The sequence below is a fragment of the Mus caroli genome, chromosome 15, assembly GCF_900094665.2.
Source record: "Mus caroli chromosome 15, CAROLI_EIJ_v1.1, whole genome shotgun sequence".
Classification (NCBI taxonomy): Eukaryota; Metazoa; Chordata; class Mammalia; order Rodentia; family Muridae; genus Mus; species Mus caroli.
This window is the reverse complement of record NC_034584.1, coordinates 51969974-51990090: the sequence shown is the minus strand read 5'-3', so window position 1 is coordinate 51990090 and position 20117 is coordinate 51969974. Positions and strand designations below refer to the sequence as shown.

The 20117-nt window shown below is 48.3% G+C and overlaps 1 protein-coding gene and 1 non-coding gene across 6 annotated transcripts in view; one reads left to right on the top strand and one right to left on the bottom strand.

Moving 5' to 3' along the window:
• The first annotated feature begins 3066 nt into the window (after positions 1-3066).
• Trnam-cau lies at positions 3067-3139 on the top strand. The gene has a single exon. It is a non-coding gene; the product is annotated as a tRNA-Met (tRNA).
• A 5764-nt stretch (positions 3140-8903) lies between these two features.
• The window catches only part of Tbc1d31 (TBC1 domain family member 31), a 63852-nt gene continuing 52638 nt past the window's right edge, over positions 8904-20117 (bottom strand). For 3 of the 5 annotated variants that reach the window (XM_021184041.2, XM_029469732.1, XM_029469734.1), the window contains 5 exons: positions 18076-18216; positions 16805-16999; positions 15117-15237; positions 11081-11176; positions 8925-9243 (listed from right to left, as the gene is read on the bottom strand). In XM_021184041.2, the coding sequence (XP_021039700.1) occupies positions 9110-9243; positions 11081-11176; positions 15117-15237; positions 16805-16999; positions 18076-18216 (687 nt within the window). In that variant the 3' untranslated portion in view covers positions 8925-9109. Of the gene's footprint in view, positions 9244-11080; positions 11177-15116; positions 15238-16804; positions 17000-18075; positions 18217-20117 lie in introns of all 5 variants that reach the window. The other 2 variants (XM_021184042.1, XM_029469733.1) reach the window with 1 other exon arrangement.

The following is a 20117-nucleotide window of genomic DNA, read 5'->3' as shown; positions in this document are numbered from 1 at the left end:
CAAACGTGACCCTGAACCGTGGTGAATGTTACAGTCAGGAAGAGGGCAGGGTCCGTGAGAACACAGCACAGAGGAGCTCCACCCAGCTCAAGGGCAGATGCCTCAGGAGTGATGAGAGGGGATGAGGGGGGTGTCTGCCTGTGTGGGGGGAGGGTGAGATGGGCCCTGGAAGTACCCGAGGATGTGGCTCCTCTCTTGTGGTAGAGCCATGAGGCTTTGGGGGGGATAAGGTCAAAGTCACTGTAACATTAGTAATGGCCACTCTAGTCTCAGGGAGCCTATCAAGCGCTTTGGGGGACATCTGGCCAACAGCAGGGGTAAGGCTGCTTCATTCTTGGATGCTGCCAATAACAACAGGCTGCCTCCTGCCTAGCTGTCCGTTTATCAAGCTGAACCCAGGCTGGGGGGACTGAAGCCTTCTGATGCCCTGGACACAGAGCTGTTCCCCTCAGGGCGCATCTGAACAGCCTGCCTTCACACCCCTCATCTCCATGCCTCTGCTCCCTCTCTTTGCCTGGATGGCTTCTCCCTTCCATCTGTCTTATTATAGTCAGAATAAAAGATGAGACTCCTGCGAGCCTAACCAAGGCCAGCCAGGCAGGTTGCCAACCCCAGCTGTAAGAGGTCAGCGTTGGAGGAGAGGGGGCGCTTTCCATATCCCAGAGGATGACAGCGTAGTGTTCAACCCTGAGGACCTCCTCCTCTCTTTCTCAGTTCTTAACTCTCCTCTGTTTCTTTGTAGTTGAAGCAGAGGTCACGGGAAGGAGGCAGGAGTCCTAGTGTGCAGACATTTGGAGCCAACTCCTCCGACCTCTGTTCCAGTTGAGCAGTCACTACTGGGGACTGTATGAGGAAAGAGCAGGCAGAGGCCAGGCCAGAGGTGGCTCTTAAGCTAGACACGGTCCCTGTCGAACCGATGGAGACAATGAGCTGAGGGTGAGACAGAAGTACAGAGAGAGCAAGGTGTTAAAAGTCTCAGTCATTCCTACCAGCTGACCTTCTGGTCTTGGCCTTTGGGTAAATGGAAACTTGTCCCTGGGGTGAGAGGACAGGAATGAACCTATTTTTTAAATCTGCCCACAAGTTCTTCAGTCTTCAGCTCTCCAACACATCAATACAATTCTTCTGTGTTTGTTACTAACAAAACTTAGATCTTCTGGAATTTGAAGACCTTTCTGTGACACCTAGAGCCACCTTCGTGGTGGCATGAATAATAAAAGGTACTCTCTTACTGACTTGGATGTTGGATTAAAGTATCTGCAGGGCTTGGTCCTCCCTGGGTCCCCTTATTGGCTGTGGATAGATGGCTGTCTTCCCCCTGCACCCTCCTAGGGTGCTCCCTAGGGGAGAGGGAGGAATGAGATGAATCTGGTCAGTTTCAGGAACTTCCTGGGGCCACTGAATTGCTATTTCCTGAGCTTAAGGAGCTTCTCTGTAAGATGGAGTTCTTACACATCAAATGATGGCTCAATACGTTTAAACATGCAGTATGTATCAGATGAGAATCCAGTTCTGTGTGTTGTGAGTAGAACACACAGTAGAAACCTGTACACGTATCTATACTGCCGGGCATCCGTTGTGCTGATTGCTTCAGGTGGCTTAGTACAGAGAATAAAAGAGCCACACGTTGGAGGCGGTGGCCAAGAAAGAAGCTGTTTCATTGGGAGGAGTCAGAAAGGAGGTAGGTGGGGAAAGAATTAGCAAGTTTCAGAGGATGTGACCTTGGACCTGACTGTTGAAGGAAGAAATCCAGGTAGCAAAGCCACCTGAGCACCTCTCTATAGAGGCCAGTCAGGTGGAGGCGGCCTGTGCACAGGTGGCAGTGGGAAAGGCCTGTTCCTGCAGTTCCAGCAGGTACAGCTTGGAACACTTGGTCAGCTGTGGGTCTGAGAAATGACACACTCACTTCCAGCCAAGCCTGTAGTCCCGTGGGATGCGGGGAACCATCCACCTTGTATTTTGGACTCTGTGCACACAAAGCCAGAGGCTCATTCTGGGGCCTCCCTGAGGAGTGCACTTGCTCCAGGAACCAGGAAGCTGGGCATGTATGTGTTCACACACCCAAAGGTTCCCTACTGTCTTTGATAGTAAGTGGGACCCTGTTTTAGTTACTGTTCTCTTGCTGTGAGAAGACACCTTAACCAAGGCAATGAATCAAGGGAAGCATTTAACCAGGGGGTGGGGGGGTTGGGGGTTGGGGGGGTGGGGGGGGGCTGCTTCCAGTTTCAGATTAGTTTATGACCACCCTGGCGGGGAACATGGTAGCAGGCAGCCTCTAGTAAGAGCGGTAGCTGGGAGCTCACATCTTATCTATAATGTAGGGGCAGAGATTGTGAGACTGGGCCTGGTGTGGACCCCTCCTCTAACAAGTCCACACCTCCCAATTTTTCCTAAACAGTACACTAATGGGGACCAAGGATTCAATTATATGAGCCTACTTTGGGGGGGGGCGCATTCTCATCCAGATCCGATTTTAAAAGAGCCAGAAGCTTTATTGAGCGTCGTGTTTGCTTCTTGAGCAATGCAGCTCAACTGGAGCGTCCCAGCTGCGTGTAGCCTTCCGGACCTGTGCCTCCTTGAGCTCCTGGGGACGTCCGGAGGAAGCCTTGCAACGCGGAGGAGTCGGGGCAGAAAGTGTGCACAGGTATGAGCATGCTCGTAAATTATTACCGGAGGATCCTTCTACTACCGGAGGCTCCTCCGGCTCAGTTATGCCGGGTTAAGAGTGACCGTGAGAACCCAGCATCCGGAACGAGGCCAGGAACACAGTAGGTGCCCAATAAATGGTTCATACCATTACGAGCGTGTAAACTCTATACAAAAGCAAGTTCACAACAACAGTCTCTCTTCCATGCTCTCCCTCACCAGGACGGCTTTAGCGAGCAAGCCATTGTGTCTGTTGATGGACAGGAGAATAAAGACTAGGCGAGTGCAGCGCTGGTCGGCTGAATCCAGAAGGGCCAGAAATTCAAGTTCTGGAAACGTTAACTAAACTCAAGCCTCTGAGCATGCGCACTGGGCTATCCAACAGAGTCTTGGGATTCAGGCCGGAAGCAGCACATAGGTGCCTCGTTAGCGCAGTAGGTAGCGCGTCAGTCTCATAATCTGAAGGTCGTGAGTTCGATCCTCACACGGGGCACAATACTTTTGGCTGTTCCGGGTCTAATTTCTTGCCAGAAGGAAATTTTACTTTCTTGTTGAGTGTCTTGCGTTGGCGAGGCGTGGAATGGCTGCCGTGTTCTAAGCGGACCCGGACCTTGAAAACAATCTGGTGATCGCTGGGGTCGCGGACTGGCCCGGGAAGGGAGGCGGTCCATTTCTGCTAGGTTCAGGAAACAGTGTGGTGCGAGGGGCGTGGAGCCGGGAGGGAGGCCGTGGGGACCCGCCCAGGCGCTCGAGGTCTCTAGGGGTCCTGACCACTCCTGCAGGCAGCAGCCGTGCGATCACAGGTCAGATAGCAAGTCCCGTGGGGTGTGTCGGCTATCGCCCACCCCCCACCTTCCCAGCTGCTACCCTCCCCGGTTACAGCCCTTCTTCAGAGCGTCTTGGGGCAGTGGAGGGTCAGTCATTTTCTGGGGTGTGTTTACTTCAGTGGCTGGTTCGGGGGCTCGGAAGATAGGCACAGATGGCCCTCTTCACTCCCTGGGATCCAAACTTCCCTGAAAACTCTCTGGATCACCACCAGCCCCCACTCTGGGTGGTAGAACGCAGTAACGTCAGTTCGTCCTCTAGTAATTCCCATCGCGCCTGGCTGATTTTTCCTTCGCACACATCATCCCATAGTTTCCTTGGAGGAGGCTTAAAGAATACTTAGCAAGCGAACACGTGGCTCTACCACAAGGTCCTTCCTTAAGGGGACCCTGCCTTCCCTTCAACCATGAGGTTTGGGGTCTGAAATATAGGGATTACCTTAAATGGAACCGGGGCTTCAGGTCAACTGTGTGGCTCAAGTTGGACTCTGGGCCATTGGGTCTGGAGTCTTTCCTCTTACGTACACCGTTTTGTTGTTTTGATTTTTGAGACATGATTTCTCTTTGTAGCTCTGGCTGTCCTGGAACGCTCTCTGTAGACCAGGTTGGTCTCCAACTCACAGAGATCCTCCTGCCTCTACCTCCCGAGTGTCAGGATTAAAGGCGTGCGCCACCATTTTAGTAGTCTGCCTGTCTCCTTCCTTAGAGACAAAACAACGTCCAAGGAGCCCTGACAGATTGCCTGACTGAACCTTGCTGTCCACCGCTGACCTAGAAATTAAAAAGCCCGTTGGGTCCCTACTACCACAGACTGCAGTCGTAGGCGTGGCATTTCTTACTGTCTGCCATCAGAGCCACCACGGACATCCTCAGCTTTGCAGACATTTCGCCTTTGCGGTGTCTTACTGGCGTCTGGTTTTTGGACTCCAACCTGGACTTGGGAGGTGTGTGTGTGTGTGTGTGTGTGAGGTGTATGTGGGGTCATGTCATAAATCTTCATTTCGGTTCCTGGCTTCCTAAGCTTTGAAGACCTTTATCCACACTAAGGATTCCTAAGATTTTTTTCCACCCATGACCCCTCCCTTTTTGGCCTGAGAAATTTTACGAGAACCTGGGTTTATAAGTATATAAATACATATACAAATAAAATTTACTGAGAAGAAACCACAAATTTATTTTTAAGTTGAAAAATAACTTGACTGTGATTGGAGAATCTGAAAGATCATGGGCTGCTTATAGTAAGAGTGCTGTGAATGGCCACCACCACACAGCGAACCTGAGGCTTTCAGCTTAGGTACTCTGAGGGGGGAGTTTTTAAAACAGTCTTTAACACCAATTCTGGCTATACATATAATTTAACCCTTCTCCAGAGCTGACGGTAATGTGTTGGGTATGGTAGCGCGTGCCTGTCCTCACAGCTCTTGGCAGGTGGGGGCAGGGAGGTTAGTTCACAGTTACTCTCAGCCTCACAGCAAGTTTGAGGCAAGCCTGGGCTATGAGCCTATGTCTCAAGAGAGCAGGCACACAACCCACCTCACAAAATTGATGATACTTCGATTTTATAGTTACCAATGTTAAGAACACTGCTTTGCATAAATATGTACATTCTGGGCCATTGCAGAAATTGTTGGAAATTCTGACCTGATCTCCAGCCAAAATTTGCTTAGTGAGTTTTTTTTTTGAAACCCAAACAGCAATTTTAACACTGCTAGCTAGATCCCAAACAGTCTACCATCAATATCTGCAATACCAGCAATATCTGCAGCCTAAACAGCAATTTTAAAAACCAAACATTTCAACTACGATACAACCTAAAAATACCCTAATTTGGTACTTATGAGCTAAGAAATGATGATAGGGATATATTAAATATTTGTTTCTGTAATTAACTCATTATTTTTCTGTAAGAACAAAAAACTCAGCATGTACAGCAAAAACCCTGGGGTTTATAGCATACAACGATCTCGAATCAGAGCGGAGATGTTCTCATCAGTGGATACTGGTGTTTCGTGGGGTGACATAATTGGGTGACCACATCAGGGGGCCATGGGAATGCACACTTATGCACAGACAAGCCAAGGCTGGTGGGTGATAAAGTATGCCTGCTAGCTGAGATCTGGAACCTGCCCAGTGCGCATGTGTGTTCAGAACAGAGGCTATGGTGGTGCTGAGTGATGCAACCTTGGTAAGCGCCAGAACCACTGTGTTTGTTATTGAACTAAGTTTTGCCTGTGGTGTGTTCAGAAACCTCTTCATGTTGCCAAAGTTTCATGACTCCCCCATGCAGTGGCAGGACTCCATATCGGCTCACGACCTATGTTTAAGGAGCTGGGATCTATTTCATGCTGGACAAATGCAGAGATCTCAGTTTCACCAAACAGAGGCCAATATTGGGTCTACTTGTCAATTAACCAAGAAACTATAGAGCCTCTTCCAGCTTGTGCATGCTGATGTTGTGTCCCTCTGATCCCTGCTCTGCAGCGGGGGCCAAGGTCCTCTTTTCTTCTGTGACGCTGTCAGCTACACATCTCTGCTTACTTTTGTTTCTGTTTCAAGGCCCCACAGCAAAATGTGTGTGTGTGTGTGTGTGTGTGTGTGTGTGTGTGTGTGTGCATGCGTGTGATATTCAGGGGGTCCTGGAGGAGAGTGTAGCTGCATCCTGACTGATGCTACGTCACTGCAGGCTCAACACAAGCTGGGCAGGTTCCAGATCTCAGCTAGCAGGTGTACTTTGAGTCTAGCCCACCAGCCTTGGCTTGTCTGTGCATATGGGTACTTTCCCCCATGGTCTGACGGCATGATCGTCCCACCCTGAGTCTTCGTGTATGCTCAGTTGTCAGCTTGGAATGGTGTGGGTCCCCGATACTGTGACACAGTTTTCTGCTGCCTGGGGATGTAGACTAGCTTTGGCAAAGGTAACCCCTGTGAGTCTGTCCTTCTGGTGTACTCTCCAGTGTTCCCTTCTCATCTCTTACTTGGTTCCCTATGAGTTTATTATGTCTTTTGTTATGCTTGCTCCGCACAGTTGGGTGATTTGGACCCAGACTGGTACAATTACATTAAGCATCAAATTCAGAATCCCTGGTAAGTGCAGCCGTATTCATAAATCATGCCACATATAGTCCCTAGTCCATGTCACCTTCTGTGGCAGTCGCTTTGGAAAGGCCCTTACCAACATACACAAATCTTGTTCAGCACTGGAGGAAAGTCCTATGAGTAAAAGAAAAGGTCGTGGTCAGCACCACCTGGCTCACACCACGGGGGCTGCAGAGATGGCTCAGTTGGTGAAGTGCCAACAAGAGGAGCTAAGTTCAATCCCCAGAACCTGCACTAAAAAAAAAAAATTAATCCAGACATGTCTCAAAAAAGTCAGGTGTCCCCGGGTGGTGGTGGCGCATGCCTTTAATCCCAGCACTTGGGAGGCAGAGGCAGGCAGATTTCTGAGTTCGAGGCCAGCCTGGTCTACAGAGTGAGTGCCAGGACAGCCAGGGCTACACAGAGAAACCCTGTCTCAAAAAACCAAAAACCAAAAAAACCAAAACCAACCAACCAACCAAACAAAAAACAAAAACAAAAAAAAGTCAGGTGGCTAGCATCTAGCAAATGACAACTAGTGTTGGCCTCTGGCCTCCACATGCACACACAAGGACACACCACCAGCCCCCTGCCCCAGCTAAGAAGCAGGAAGAGATAATTGGAAATGCCCTTTATATATTTAATTAAATGTGAGAACCTTTGAGATGGCAACTCAGAGCATGTGGCTGCTTCACTCAGAAAACAAGAGAATGCAGTAGAAAATGTAGAGAGCCTCTCTCGTGCAGTGTATGGAAGCAGCACCTGTCTATTAAATGCTGCTGGCCTATCAGCTTAGACAGGAAGTAGGGAGGTGGGAGTTGTAGTACGGAGACTTCTGGGCTAGAGTGAGGTGCCGCAAGGATTTTTGCTCAAACTCTCAGGAATACGGTCGCATGAGAGTGAAGGAGAGGTAACTAGGCATGTGGTATGACTTAGACTAGTTGAAACAGGTTAATTGAGTTTTAAGCTAGCGGAAACAAGCCAAAGCTACTGGCCAAAGGCAATTATTCATAAATAATTCAGTCTCGGAGTTGTTATTTCTGGAACTTGTGCGAGGGTGGAAAAGTTCAAGGTTACGGAAAACCATCTTCATTTGGGCAAGAGTACTCTTAAATGCCTTTTGCTACAGGGATGGAAACTTTAAAGAAATGTGATATTACAATTCTATGTCCAAGGCCACACATGTTCACACTCATGAGCATGCACACCCACACACACTTACAAAGGTAATTAGAGAAGGTCTAAATTCCAGCCAGAAAGGACCTAAAAGGGATGGAGAGATGACCCAGCACTTATGAGCACTCTCTTGCAGAGGATCTGGGTTTGGTTCACAGCACTCACATGACGGCTCACAACCACTTGTTAATTCTTGCTCCATGGGATTTGACACACTTTTCCGACCTCTCTGGGCTCCTGCATGCATGTAATGCATACAAACTCACACAGGCGCACACATACACACAGATACATCCTTTTCTTTTAAAGGACTTAAGAGATGATGTTTGCAATACACAGCTGATTGTGCCAGGTGGAACCGCAGCATTTTAGAAGTGCTTTTAGCCTTTTAAGTGCTTTTAGGTCTGCAGGCTCCTTTTCTAAAGTACTCACCACCTTCTACATTCTATGTCCTCTATTTCTGTGGCAAAACACTGTCAACGGCCTCTATTGTAATGGCTGGAAAGGTCCAGGCTGAGGAAGCACTTCTGAGAAACCAATGTTTGCACAAAGACAGGTGGTGTCTTATTATGATTCTTTGTGGATAACGGAGAGCATTTTCCAGATGTATTTGGTTTACTGCAAGATTCTTCTGAGTGACCCCAGAAAACAGAATTACTGCAAAGTACCACACATCTATTATATACCAAGCACTGGGCTAGGAACTATAGATAAATGTTGAATCTTCAATCTTCGCAGGTCCCTCAGAGATGAAAGGGAGGCCCAGGCAGCAGCTGGAGGGGTAGAGGCAGTCACTCCTGGCTACTGTCAGTAGAGGGCAGGAGACACTGGAGAAGCTGAGCTGAGCCAGCGCTGGGGTGGGTGGGGTCACAGCAAGAGGCCCAACAGTCCAGAAGCGCAGAACACAAGTGGGCCCTTCAGGCAATCCCAGTACTGCAGTTTGACATCACACGTGTATTTGCTTATGATGGGCACGACAGTGGACAGCTTGGTTCTCTCCTTCTGGCCTGTGGTCTAGCCTGGGAACTTAGGTCATCAGGCTTGGGCCTGCCCCTGTACTCACTCTGCAGTCTCCTAGACTTGAGTCTTCTTGTTTATGTCTCCATTTATCTTTAAAATAAACCTCATCTTATCAGAAGTCTGTGCTGGTCTTTGTAAGCAAAGAAGACAGTTCAGCTTTGATAGTTTCCAAAAATCTTTATTGTGAAAGATTCCAGAAGCCCTTTACAAGCCAAAGCATTATAATTCAATAGAAAACATAATTTTATAGACATATTTCTCTATACAAAAGGCTGATCTTTATAAAAAAATTAGAATAAATAATTGAAAAAAATCAATGCCATTGATTTAAAAAAGGTATCTCTGATTGTTTAATGGTGAAATGTCTTTTATGTCACCAAAAGATGAGGGTGCTGACAGCTGTTCCGAGCCCGGGCTGTGAGTCTCCTGCGAAGATCTCGCACGTTCTTGAGAAGGTCGTGTTCCGTGTGGTTCCATTCTGTTGGATTGTTTCTTGAAAAAACTGGAAAATTAATCAGCAGCTGAGTTTTCTGAAGTACTAATATAGTACTTATCTTCAGTGCAATCGTTAGAATAATCAGTAACAAAACCAACAAATTAAAAAACAAATTTCTTGAACAAAACGGCAACCATATTACCCGGCTCGCTGTGGTTTCATCCCCAGCCAAAGGGGTTTTTGAGCTCTTCAGGGCTGCACACATCCTGCCACGCTACTCAACGGAAAGGAGGACAGATAGACTCCAGGTCAGGAGCTACACTCCATAACCGTGCCCCCAAATACTGGACCATTGTAGCGTGGGGGAGTCCAGGTCAGCACTAAAGTAGCAGGCTGCTGGAGTTTACACTGCTCCATGTTGTGGGATGGAGGGAGTGTCCCTACACATTTAAATGGCTTCAGCTTCTGAAAACGGGTTTCATGCCCCAAAGCAGGCAGCCAATCCGCTTTCATTTGCTGCCAAACAACCCTGGTTCCTCCTTACCCCTCTGAAGTGCAGATTATCTGGGTGTGCACTGCTCCAGGTGTGTGTGTGTACACGGGGTGTGTCGGGTCCCCAGTGCAGGCTGGAGGCACAGGGCTGCTCCAGCTGCTTGAGTAAGACAGTGAACCTTGTCTATCAAAAGAAATATTTAAGTCTGAAGAAAGGACAAGGCTTAATTACTCTTCTGGCACAGAACTTACAGATGCGCCCAACAGGACTCAGCCAAGCTACTTCACATGACAGTGGAGTTTCATGACTTGCCATTAGTCACAGCTCTCATAAAGCCTGCTCCCGGGGACCTTGTATAAAAGGCTGTTCTTCTAAGAGAGCTCAAAAGATCTCTCAAAAAGTCAAATTTCCCTTATCTACACAATAGCTTTATTGGAAAGCCAGTTAAAAGTCTAATAGTTTTCTTGTCTTCTCCTTATTAGATTTAAAAAATTATGTATATATGTATATTTATATATGTGTGTATGTATATATACATGTATACATACATACACACACACACATACATACATACACATATACATACATACATACATACACATACATACATATGGTGTTTTTTTTTTTTGTTTTTTTTTTGGTGATAACCCTGGCCCCACACTGAGCCTATCACCAGCCCCTTCATCCTGAGCATCACTAGGCTCTCAGGCTGGCCTGGCCTTGACCTATCTTCTTTTTTTGTTTTTGTTTTTTTGTTTTTTTTTTTTCCGAGACAGGGTTTCTCTGTAATAGCCCTGGCTGTCCTGGAACTCACTTCTGAAGACCAGGCTGGCCTTGAACTCAGAAATCCGCCTGCCTCTGCCTCCCGAGTGCTGGGATTAAAGGCGTGCGCCACCACGCCCGGCTTGACCTATCTTCTTAGCCTGCCTAGTGACTGGGATTACAGGCCTGCGTCTATAGTCACCCACCAGCTCCTTTTCTGACTTACCGACTCTACTGGGATATGATTAGTTCCTCAAGGGCCAACTCACGATCTCAGCCCTGCCCTTCCTGCCCTGGGCACAAGTCAAGTGACCCCTTGATCACGGGTCACCTAGCCAGCCTCTCACAGCCACCAGTCAACCTGCTGACCTTTCTCAGGTGGGTAAGGGTGGGGCATGCTGGAACAATGTTACTAGTCTAGTCAGTGTCTAAGCCTGCTATCCGGGGAGTCACATGACCCGTGTGTGAGGCTGCTCCTCATCCTGTCTTCCCCAGCAGAGCTGCGAGGTTCCCACTGCCCCATTCTAGACTCCCTACTGACAGTGCCCTGGGAAAGCACATGTGCTCTACCTCCTCTCCTGGTCTCCACTCTGCTTAAATGGTATGAAATGTCAAACAATACAGAGGCGTCCTTATTTATCAACTTACTGTGTGTTGAGGGGTCCATGTCAGAAACATCATGTAATCGTGAGGTTTGAGGCAGATAGGCTGAGTCCACGTACTGCCTTTGCAACCAAGGCATTTCTGCTCATAAAGAGGAGTGAGAAAGGATGTGTGAGAGTGAGCAGAAACCTTCTATTACCGACAGACAGTGCTCGGTAACTCACACTTGCACGGATGATTACCATCTTGTTCTGGGAAGAACACTGCGGCCATTCAGCACAGAGGAAACACAGTGTCAGGGATCAAGAGCTGCACAGAAACTCTGCTCGTGGCTTTTTAAGAACATCTTCAGCTAAAACAAAAGGCCATCAAATAGCTAAGACATAGACACCAGGGGCCAGCAGCATCTCTCAGTGGGAGAGCATTTGCCCAGCTCACCCAAGGCTCCAGATTCCTTTCCCTGCAAGAGAAGAGGTCAGGGGTGATCCCAAAGGTGCCCTTCTGCTCATTACCTGCACCCTCAGAATGACAATCACACAGGGCTGATGAGCAGCTTAGCAGGGCAAGGCACTTGCTGCCAAACTCGACTTCTAGAGTGAATCTGCAGGACAGTGTAGTGGATGGAGAGAACCCTGCTATAGCCATGCACTCAGTGCAAAGTGAACACATGGACATAAGCATCAGCAAAAGCGTGCTCACCTTCAGCTGTTTCCCCCAGCCCTGACCCCCACTGCTCCACGTATGCTAACAAGGCCTTTTGGAATCTGCCTCACCTGCATCATCACCATCTCCATCATCAAAAAGCTTGACATAGGGAGGGAATGGAGCCATGTGACAAGCTTGCCAGCCTCCAAATGTCCCAGTGTAGGGGACGACCCCACTGCCATGCAGCAGATGAGCCACAAGCCAGGCCCTGGCTCCTCTTACTCACCCTTTCCAGAGCTGAGATCTGTCTGCCCTGGCCTCCACTATCCTGTCTAATCTGTCACCGCCAGAGGCTGTTCAGTGATGTTTTCCTGCTCAGCCAAGCACTGGCCTTCTGCCTATAGCAGTATCTCAAGCATTGGTGGAGCAGGCTTGTCTGTGAAGGTAAGCTGGCCTTTGCTTCAGCCCTGCTCTGCTCAGTCCGTTATTGCACCCGCTGCATCAGAGCGTCACCACCAATGCAGTTCTGCATGTGTGGACTTAAAGCAACCTGAAATTTACTGAAAGATGCTCCCTCCCCATCACACATCTGAACACTTAAAAAAGAAGTGCCTATACTTTCTGCGCTGCAGCCTGATGCTTTCCTTCCCTCAAAGCATGCTCTTTAAGACTTCAGAGGTGACTACTCACTTTTTTATGCGTGGGTATGTGGATGTGCAGGCACATGTGTCCATGTGCATCTGGGGGACAGACACTGATGTCAGGAGTCTGCTGCCCACTTTCTATACTGAGGCTCTTAACTACAACCCAGACATTGCCCAATTCAGCTAGTCCAACTGGCCAGATTGCTCCAGGGCTCCTGTGTCTCTGTCTCTGGAGAGCTGGGATTACAAGCAGTCTTCCATGCCCTCCTGACACTTACCTGGATAGGGGGAATTCCCGTTTTCATGGTGGCTCAGAGAATACTTGAGCCATCTCCCCACCCCTGACCGTTTATTTTTAAAAACTAATACTTATTTAATGAGTTCATATCACATAAACCATGAAATGCAAAAGGAACCAACAGTGCACACCAGCTCCCTTGCTTCCCCAACTCCTGAGCACTGGCCTGGAGCTCGGTGCAGGAGAACCTGTCCTAGTGCCTCCCTAGGCTGTGTCTTGCAGCTGGTTGAATAGCCTGGTAACAGTCTGGGCCCCACTCCTTGGCCTAGCACAAGAGACCCTATTGTCTGTGGCTGTCTTCATCCCCTCTAAACCCGAGCCAGGCCCCAGTGCACTGTCCCGTGGCTGGGATTCCTGATGCTGGCCACATGTTCTCTTGGCACAAGGCATTTACAGCCACCCATGGACATGCACTCTCTGCTGCAGTTCCCTTAACACCAAAAAGCAGGCAGCTTTATACCACTCTGGGTTATGCTCATCCAATTCTGTGAGGAATATCGGGTGATAAGTCCACAAAAAGTCCTAGAGAAAACATTCTCAATATGTATGTATACATCCATTTCTCAAATATGCCTAGAAATGACAGGGGTTAGAAAACAGTGAGATAAATGTAACAACACTCAAGATCCCAGTCCAGAATCGTCTCGCTTTATAAAGACGGAACTGGACTTAGAGAAACCAAAGGCACACATCTCCGCGGCTGTGCTCACCCCCACGAACTTGGGCCAGGGTCCTGCCCTGCCCTTCGTCCCTTACATTCCATCATGGTCATCTGTCCCAAGTGTCATCTCTTTCTGCTAAGCCCTCCCTGTTCTTTCTTCAACACATAGCATTTTGAGACCTGGCCCAATGGCTCCATGTGATGACCATGTTTCCCAATGTTACTCTGTGGTGGGGAGAGTGTGCACACAGGCTGAGCCAGTGCGAGCGGGCGGGGTAGCGTGGTTTTCAGGGGCTGCTTCTCCTTCCACTGTGACTTCTGAGGATTAAACTCAGGTCATCAGGCACGTGTGGACGACACATGGCAGCACCATCTTGTTGGCTCTCACTGTCTTTAGTCTCTGAGGAACTGGTCTATTGATATATACTTTATGTACCATATCCTTCCTTCTGTTTGAGACAGATTCTCAGGTTGTGCAGGCTGGCCTCGAACTTCTGATGCTCTTGCCTCTATCTCCCGAATGCTGGGATTTTAGGATGTGCCACCACATTTGGCCAGTTCATCTTTTTGAAAGTGAGAAATTTAATGTTATCGATACATCGAAAGTGATTACAGTCATCCTCACTCCTTTTGGGACATTTAGTAGTCGTTCCCCCAGCACTTTCTGGCGATCACCCCTCTACTCTTCTCCATACACATGCGCCAGCCCTGGCGACTTCACGTGGATGGGCTTCAGTGCGCATGCAGCCCTTCGTGTTAGGCTTTCACAACCAGACAGAAGGTTTTCAAGGTCAACTACGCTGAAGCCCAGGATGTCCTATTTCTAGCAGAAGGAGATTTCCCTGTGAGACTGCAGCCCTTCTCTCTCCCCTCACCTCTCACTATGCAGCTCCGACAGGCCTGAACCTCACGGCAGCCTCCTGAGTGCTTGCATCACAGGTACAGACTACCACACCAAGCCTGAATGAGCACATACTCTGACTGTACACTACAAGCAGGCGAACTGTACCCTGAGGGAAGTATGTACCAGGGAAGCTGTTGTTAAAAGGTAATAATCATATACTATAAGGAGACTGGCAGTACAAAATGCAGTCAGGAAAACTTCCCCTTACCTGTATGCTGCGTTAGAATGGTGAATTATAATTTTCATCTAAAATTACACTTGTTTGTCTGTCGTATGTATTTTGTGCATGTGTACGCACATGTGTGCCACACTGCACATATGGAGGTGGGAAGATGACTCGGGGAGGGAGTTCCTCTTCCATCATATAGGTCCTGGGATTTCCACACAGGCTGCCAGGCACGGCACCAGGGGCCATTACCCACTGACTCATCTCAACCGGCCCAACAGAATTTTGACTTTTGAGTTGAATGGTTGTAAGCCTTCTCCTAAAACTTAAGTTAGGTTCTGCAAGGTCCTGTGCTGCTGAGCACACTGTTGTTGGCAAAGCATAGATCCTTACTAAAATTAGAATAGTTCTTAGGGAACAAAGCAGATTCCAGATTAAGAGAGCACCAAAGACCACAGTCGTCTGGAATAAGGACAGACCTGTGAGGTCTGTGCTGGGACTGAGCTTGGGTTTCTCATATGGGAGGCAGGCACTCTATTGCTAAGCCCTGTCCGCAGCTCAGAGGTATTTTCTTAACAAGAACTCCATATTCATGAATTCTACTTCTACAGCCTACCATCTGTCCCTGTACCTCTCACTGCCACCGCCCCCCCCCCCATGCCAAGCGTAATTTGAATGAAAGCAACAGAAGAGAGTGGTAGAGTTTATCACGGTAAGAGCATGTTAAGGAATCTGTAACAGCGCAGACCCTGTAGACACTCACCTTCATGCTCCAAAGCTGCACTTGTCTCCTGCCTTAAAAACCACTTTCGAGAGGCATCTGAAAGGGCAGAGGCTTTCTTTGCTGATTGCAAATGGAATTCCTTCTCTTCGGCTTCCTTCCACTGCACACATGCAGGACAAAAAGAGCATTAGACACTGCAAACAGACTACTCCGGCAGAGCAGCTCCCCCATTGCCTCTGCCTCTCTGCACAGGATGAAGCACACAGGCCCTGGTGCTGCTGTGGACTCGGCGTGGCCACGTGAGAAGCCAGGGCAGAGGCAGGTCTTGTTAGCACGTGAAGCAGGAAGCTGAGTCTCAACTCTGCCCAGCAAGCAGCGACTGTGTCCCAGGTCCCAGGACTTAGCAGACTCAGCTGGCCTCCCAGCCATGGGAGTGCCTTTCCATCTAATACGAATGCTGTGCCCAGGTTACAAAGACAAGGGAAGTCAGAGACCTCTTCCCTTGGCTCTGGGACACACATCAATCATAAAGGTTAGAGATTCCTACTGCCCAGCCTTCCCCCTATAAAATGAGAAAGTTCATCTTAAAATGAGTTCACAGGATGACTAAGTAGTGAATCTACAACATCCAGAAATGTGACACAGAAACCCACAGACACATTTTGTGATTAAAATGCCAATTCATTAAATGCAAACTTTAAAGAATCTCAAACTCTGAGGCCAAAGGACAGCAGAGATCATGTCCCCTCCACTCATCAGAGCAGTCTCCAGCTTTCCCAAGACCATACAACAGTAGAGGCAGCGTTAGAACTCAGGATGCTGGACACAATGGATTGTGCCGAGACACTCGTGCAAGGACTCAGTCCACCCTCAAGCCGTTATTTTACCTCAAGTAAATTTCACCAAAGTTTACAGTCTGTTGACACATTGCCAGCAATCCTTGTCTTGAAGGGAGGGCTCCCCCCCCCCCCCCCCCACCCCCCACAATGTTCCTATAGCTAACGATGTCAGTATTTTGGGTACCACCCCATACTTTCAACCTTCTTTTCTATCCTTGAATAAAAGGGCTAAAGACAGGTTCCCTCAGGAGGAAGGTGAACCTGGGAAAGGGCCATGAGGTGCCAGCTTCCAGGAGGACACCGATGTTACCCACCTAAAGCCTGGACCTCCCAGGTCACTTTCCTAAGGCACCAGAGTGGTTGGGTCAGCCAAAAGATACACAGCTGTGACTCTGGCATCACTGAGTGAGTGACACAGTGGTAAGGAATGAAGGTCACGCAGCAGGGCACAGAGTGGGAAGGCAAGTGTCAGTACAGCCATGACCCCAACGGCAGTCTGTCACCTTGTCCTCCTTATAGCTCTGCTACTTTGGGTCTGCCTACTACTGGCTACAGTGTCTTTCCTTTAAATTCTCTTACTGTTTTTTAAGTATTACAGTACTATTATAGCATCAAGTTAGCAAGAACAAACCCAAAAGTCACTAAGTGGAGACAACAATATAACAATGTATATACCAATATAAGACATGGGATCATTTGTAAGCAGCGTCAGGATTAGACGATGTTCTTGAATAGTACCCGTTGTATTTTGATCATTTGATGGGTTAGGGGCATAACTTGGTGGGAGGGTGCCTGCCCTGTGTCTGTAAAGCCCTGGGTCCAGTCCCCAGCCAGCATGGAAAGAGGTTAGCTTAATACACTAGCCAGAAGTCTGTAAGCTTCCCTTACTTTCTTAGCCTCCTCCTCCATCATCGCATTTAACACTTCGACCTCTTTCCGTCTGTTCTCACGGAGGAGAGTGGCGACTTCATAGTAGCCCTGGCTGCGCTGTTGATCGTCACACTTCTGCTTATGTAAAGTCTGAATCTGCCAGTCGGCATTCAGGCAGGCTTGCTCAGCCTTTGCCAAATTGTCCTCCATCACCTAAGAAAGAGTAAACTTCAGAAAGATGTGGGCATCCACCTGCTGTATCCAAGAATCTACTTAGCCTGGGTGGGTGTTTAAACAAACTGACTTTCTGGCCCCACCATAAACCAGTCAAACCCATCACTAGGGCAGCTGGTACTTTTTAAAAGCTTTTAGAGCTGACTATGGTATGTGTGTGTGGCGAGGGGCAGGGGAGAGGGTGCAAGTTCAAGGCCGGTTCATGCTTAGGTGGTAACTAAACCCTCTCTTCACAACAGCAGCACTAAGCTCCTGAAGGGACGGACTCTGCTTCACTGAGAACTGCCAGGTTAGAGAAAAGGTAAGATTCAACGGCTTCTGGTTTTAACACCCGGAGAAAGCAGTTAGGAAGAAAAGCCTTTTCAGATGTACAGAACCTGGGAAGAGAAACAAAACAGTATGGTATTTCGGAGGAGTCAGCTAAGGGACGGGTGCCTCCATCAGTTCTAATTTTTAGAACAGTGCCAGCCTGCGACACACCCACTTAACATTACGTTAAAGGGATAGCAGAGAAAGTTCTTCCTCAATGTCTCTTGTCCCATCTCAACCCTCTTCAGCTGATACTTCTGAAAGGGCAGTACACAAGAAATGCAGAAAATAACTGGAAATATTTCCTTAAGGCCTCAACAATACACAGCACCCTCAACTCTGCCGTAACCCCTCATTTCACGCCAGTGTTTCCAATCCTGAGTTACTGGGTAAGATGCCTTGGAAATTCCTGTACGCCTGGCAGAGCCGGGGATTCTGCAACTTTTATGTTGCCCAGGACAATTCCAGAGAACACAGGAGTGAACAGTGTGGACCTTACTTAGTTCTTCCATGCGTTCCTCTATGTCTCACTGTCCTCTCACAGGGCATGTAAGACGCACATCACCGACACACTCAGTACCATGAACACAAAGCCCTGCCTGGGACATCGAAGGACCCAGACTAACAAATAAATGAAATCACTGCAATTTCAAAAACTTTCAAACGTGTGCTCTCAGAAGTCCAGCTTGAAGCTCACGGCGCATGTAAGCTCACGCACGACACGTGAGCAGGCTCAGCAGACTCACCCTCTGCGCCCTTCTGCTCCCCATCTGGCTGTTTTCTAGCAGCTTCTGGAACACATGTTCTTCGAGAGCCGCTTTCCGCCTATGGGCATCTGTATCTTCTCGGATTTCTTTGGCAACAGCCTCTTGACTTGTAATAAGATCCTGTTGAACACAAAGGGACTTTGCTTTGTTCAGGCCCCCAGGTCAATGTAACTTTCTCATTGTCAAAGTAAAAAAGGAAACAGGGGTGACTTTGCTGACAACTTCAGGGTCCCTGAAAAGTTACCATAGAAACACAGAGAATGGCAAAGATGCTCAGAATCAACTCCTGAATTCTGGAAGGTAACAGAAAGTGTGTGGCATGCTGTGGAATATGTCTCAAGGAGAAGGCGTCCATTCCTACCCTGCCCGCAAGCTCCCCATCAGCAGCCTCGGCAGGACACCTGTGTAAGGTGGGAGTCGAGGTCTGAGTGCATAAGGAGGGAGTCGAGGTCTGGGTGTGTAAGGAGGGAGTGGAGGTCTGAGTGTGCCGACCTGAGAGGTTCCACGCTCTCTGTTGTCAGGGAGACTTCGCACAATCAGAAAGTGAGGCTGACGCTGGCAGCCTTGCTAAATGCTCAGCAGAGATCCAAAGCTCTCAGATCGCATGGCATTTCATTACTTGGCCATTGAAATGAATAAAGCACTGAGTCACGCTATAGCACATTATGCTAAGTGAAAGAAGCCAACCTCAGAAGCCGCTGTATAGGTGGTACATGTATAGGGGATATCCACGATTGGCAAACCCATAGACAAGGGCACCAGAGCAGTAGTTGCCAGGGGTAGGAAATGGTATGGTAGCTGGGGCATGGGGAAAGCAAACAACCGTCATGATGATAAATCTATGGTAAAGAGGCAGAATACAGACTGTGTGCCAGCCGACTCTCCGACCGATGCTGAGGACACCCATAGCTGTGCTTTAGTTCAGTGTTGGGGCTGAACCCAGGGCCTGGGTCTTCTACCAAGTGCTCCATCCACCACTACACAGAGCCCCAGCAGTTATTTCTTTTTAAGATCTATTTTAAATTGTGTGTGTGCATGCGTGCGTGCGTGTGCAGTGCAGGTGTCCTCAGATGTCATGGAACTGGAGTTACAGATAGTTGTGAGCCACCTGATAGCTGGCATGGCTGCTGAGAGCCTCACTTGGGTCCTCTTCAGGGTAGCCATGCTCTCAACCACCACGCCACTCAGTGTTAAAACTATACGATGAAAATCCAGTCCCCAGGAGTTCTTTCTTTAAGGCATTTTTATTTTACGTGTATGAGCATTCTGCTTGCACGTATGTGTGTGAACCTTGTGTATACAATGCCCATGGAGGCCAGAAGAGAGGGTTGGAGCCCTGGAGCTGGGGTTACAGATGGCAGTGAGACCATGTGGGCACCCTTAACCACTGTGCCATTGATCAGGCCCTGGGACATACTTTTTGATTTGGAGATTTTTTTTTTAATTATTATTTTCCTAGTGACCTATAAACAGCTTAGTTAATAATTAGCTAAAAACATTTTCAATTACGTGCAGAAAAGGTACATATATAAAGATGTTTATTGCTAAAAATTATAAATCATTTACATTTAAGACTTATTATTTTTAGTTATGTGTATAGGTGTTTTGCCTGCATGTATTCATGTACACCACATGTGTACACACAGAGCCTGCAGAGGCAGAAGAGGGCACTAGATTATCCGTCCTTCCACTCGGGAGGGAGCTGGAGGTGCGGATGGTTTTTAGGTCCTGTGTATGTGCTGGGAACTGAATCTGTGTCCTCGGGAAGACCAGTCAGGCCTCTTAGCCACTCAGCTGTCTCTCCAGCCCAAACATTTATGTTTAAATAAGGTATGGTTCAATCGCAGCTACCACACAGGCTGACTATGAAGATCCACAGCCATCCAGAAAGAGAACTGCAAAATACTCTTTAGTAACTGTACTAGCTATTTTTGTGTCAACTTGACACAGCTGGAGTTATCACAGAGAAAGGAGCTTCAGTTGAGGAAATGCCTCCATGAGATCCAACTGTAAGGCATTTT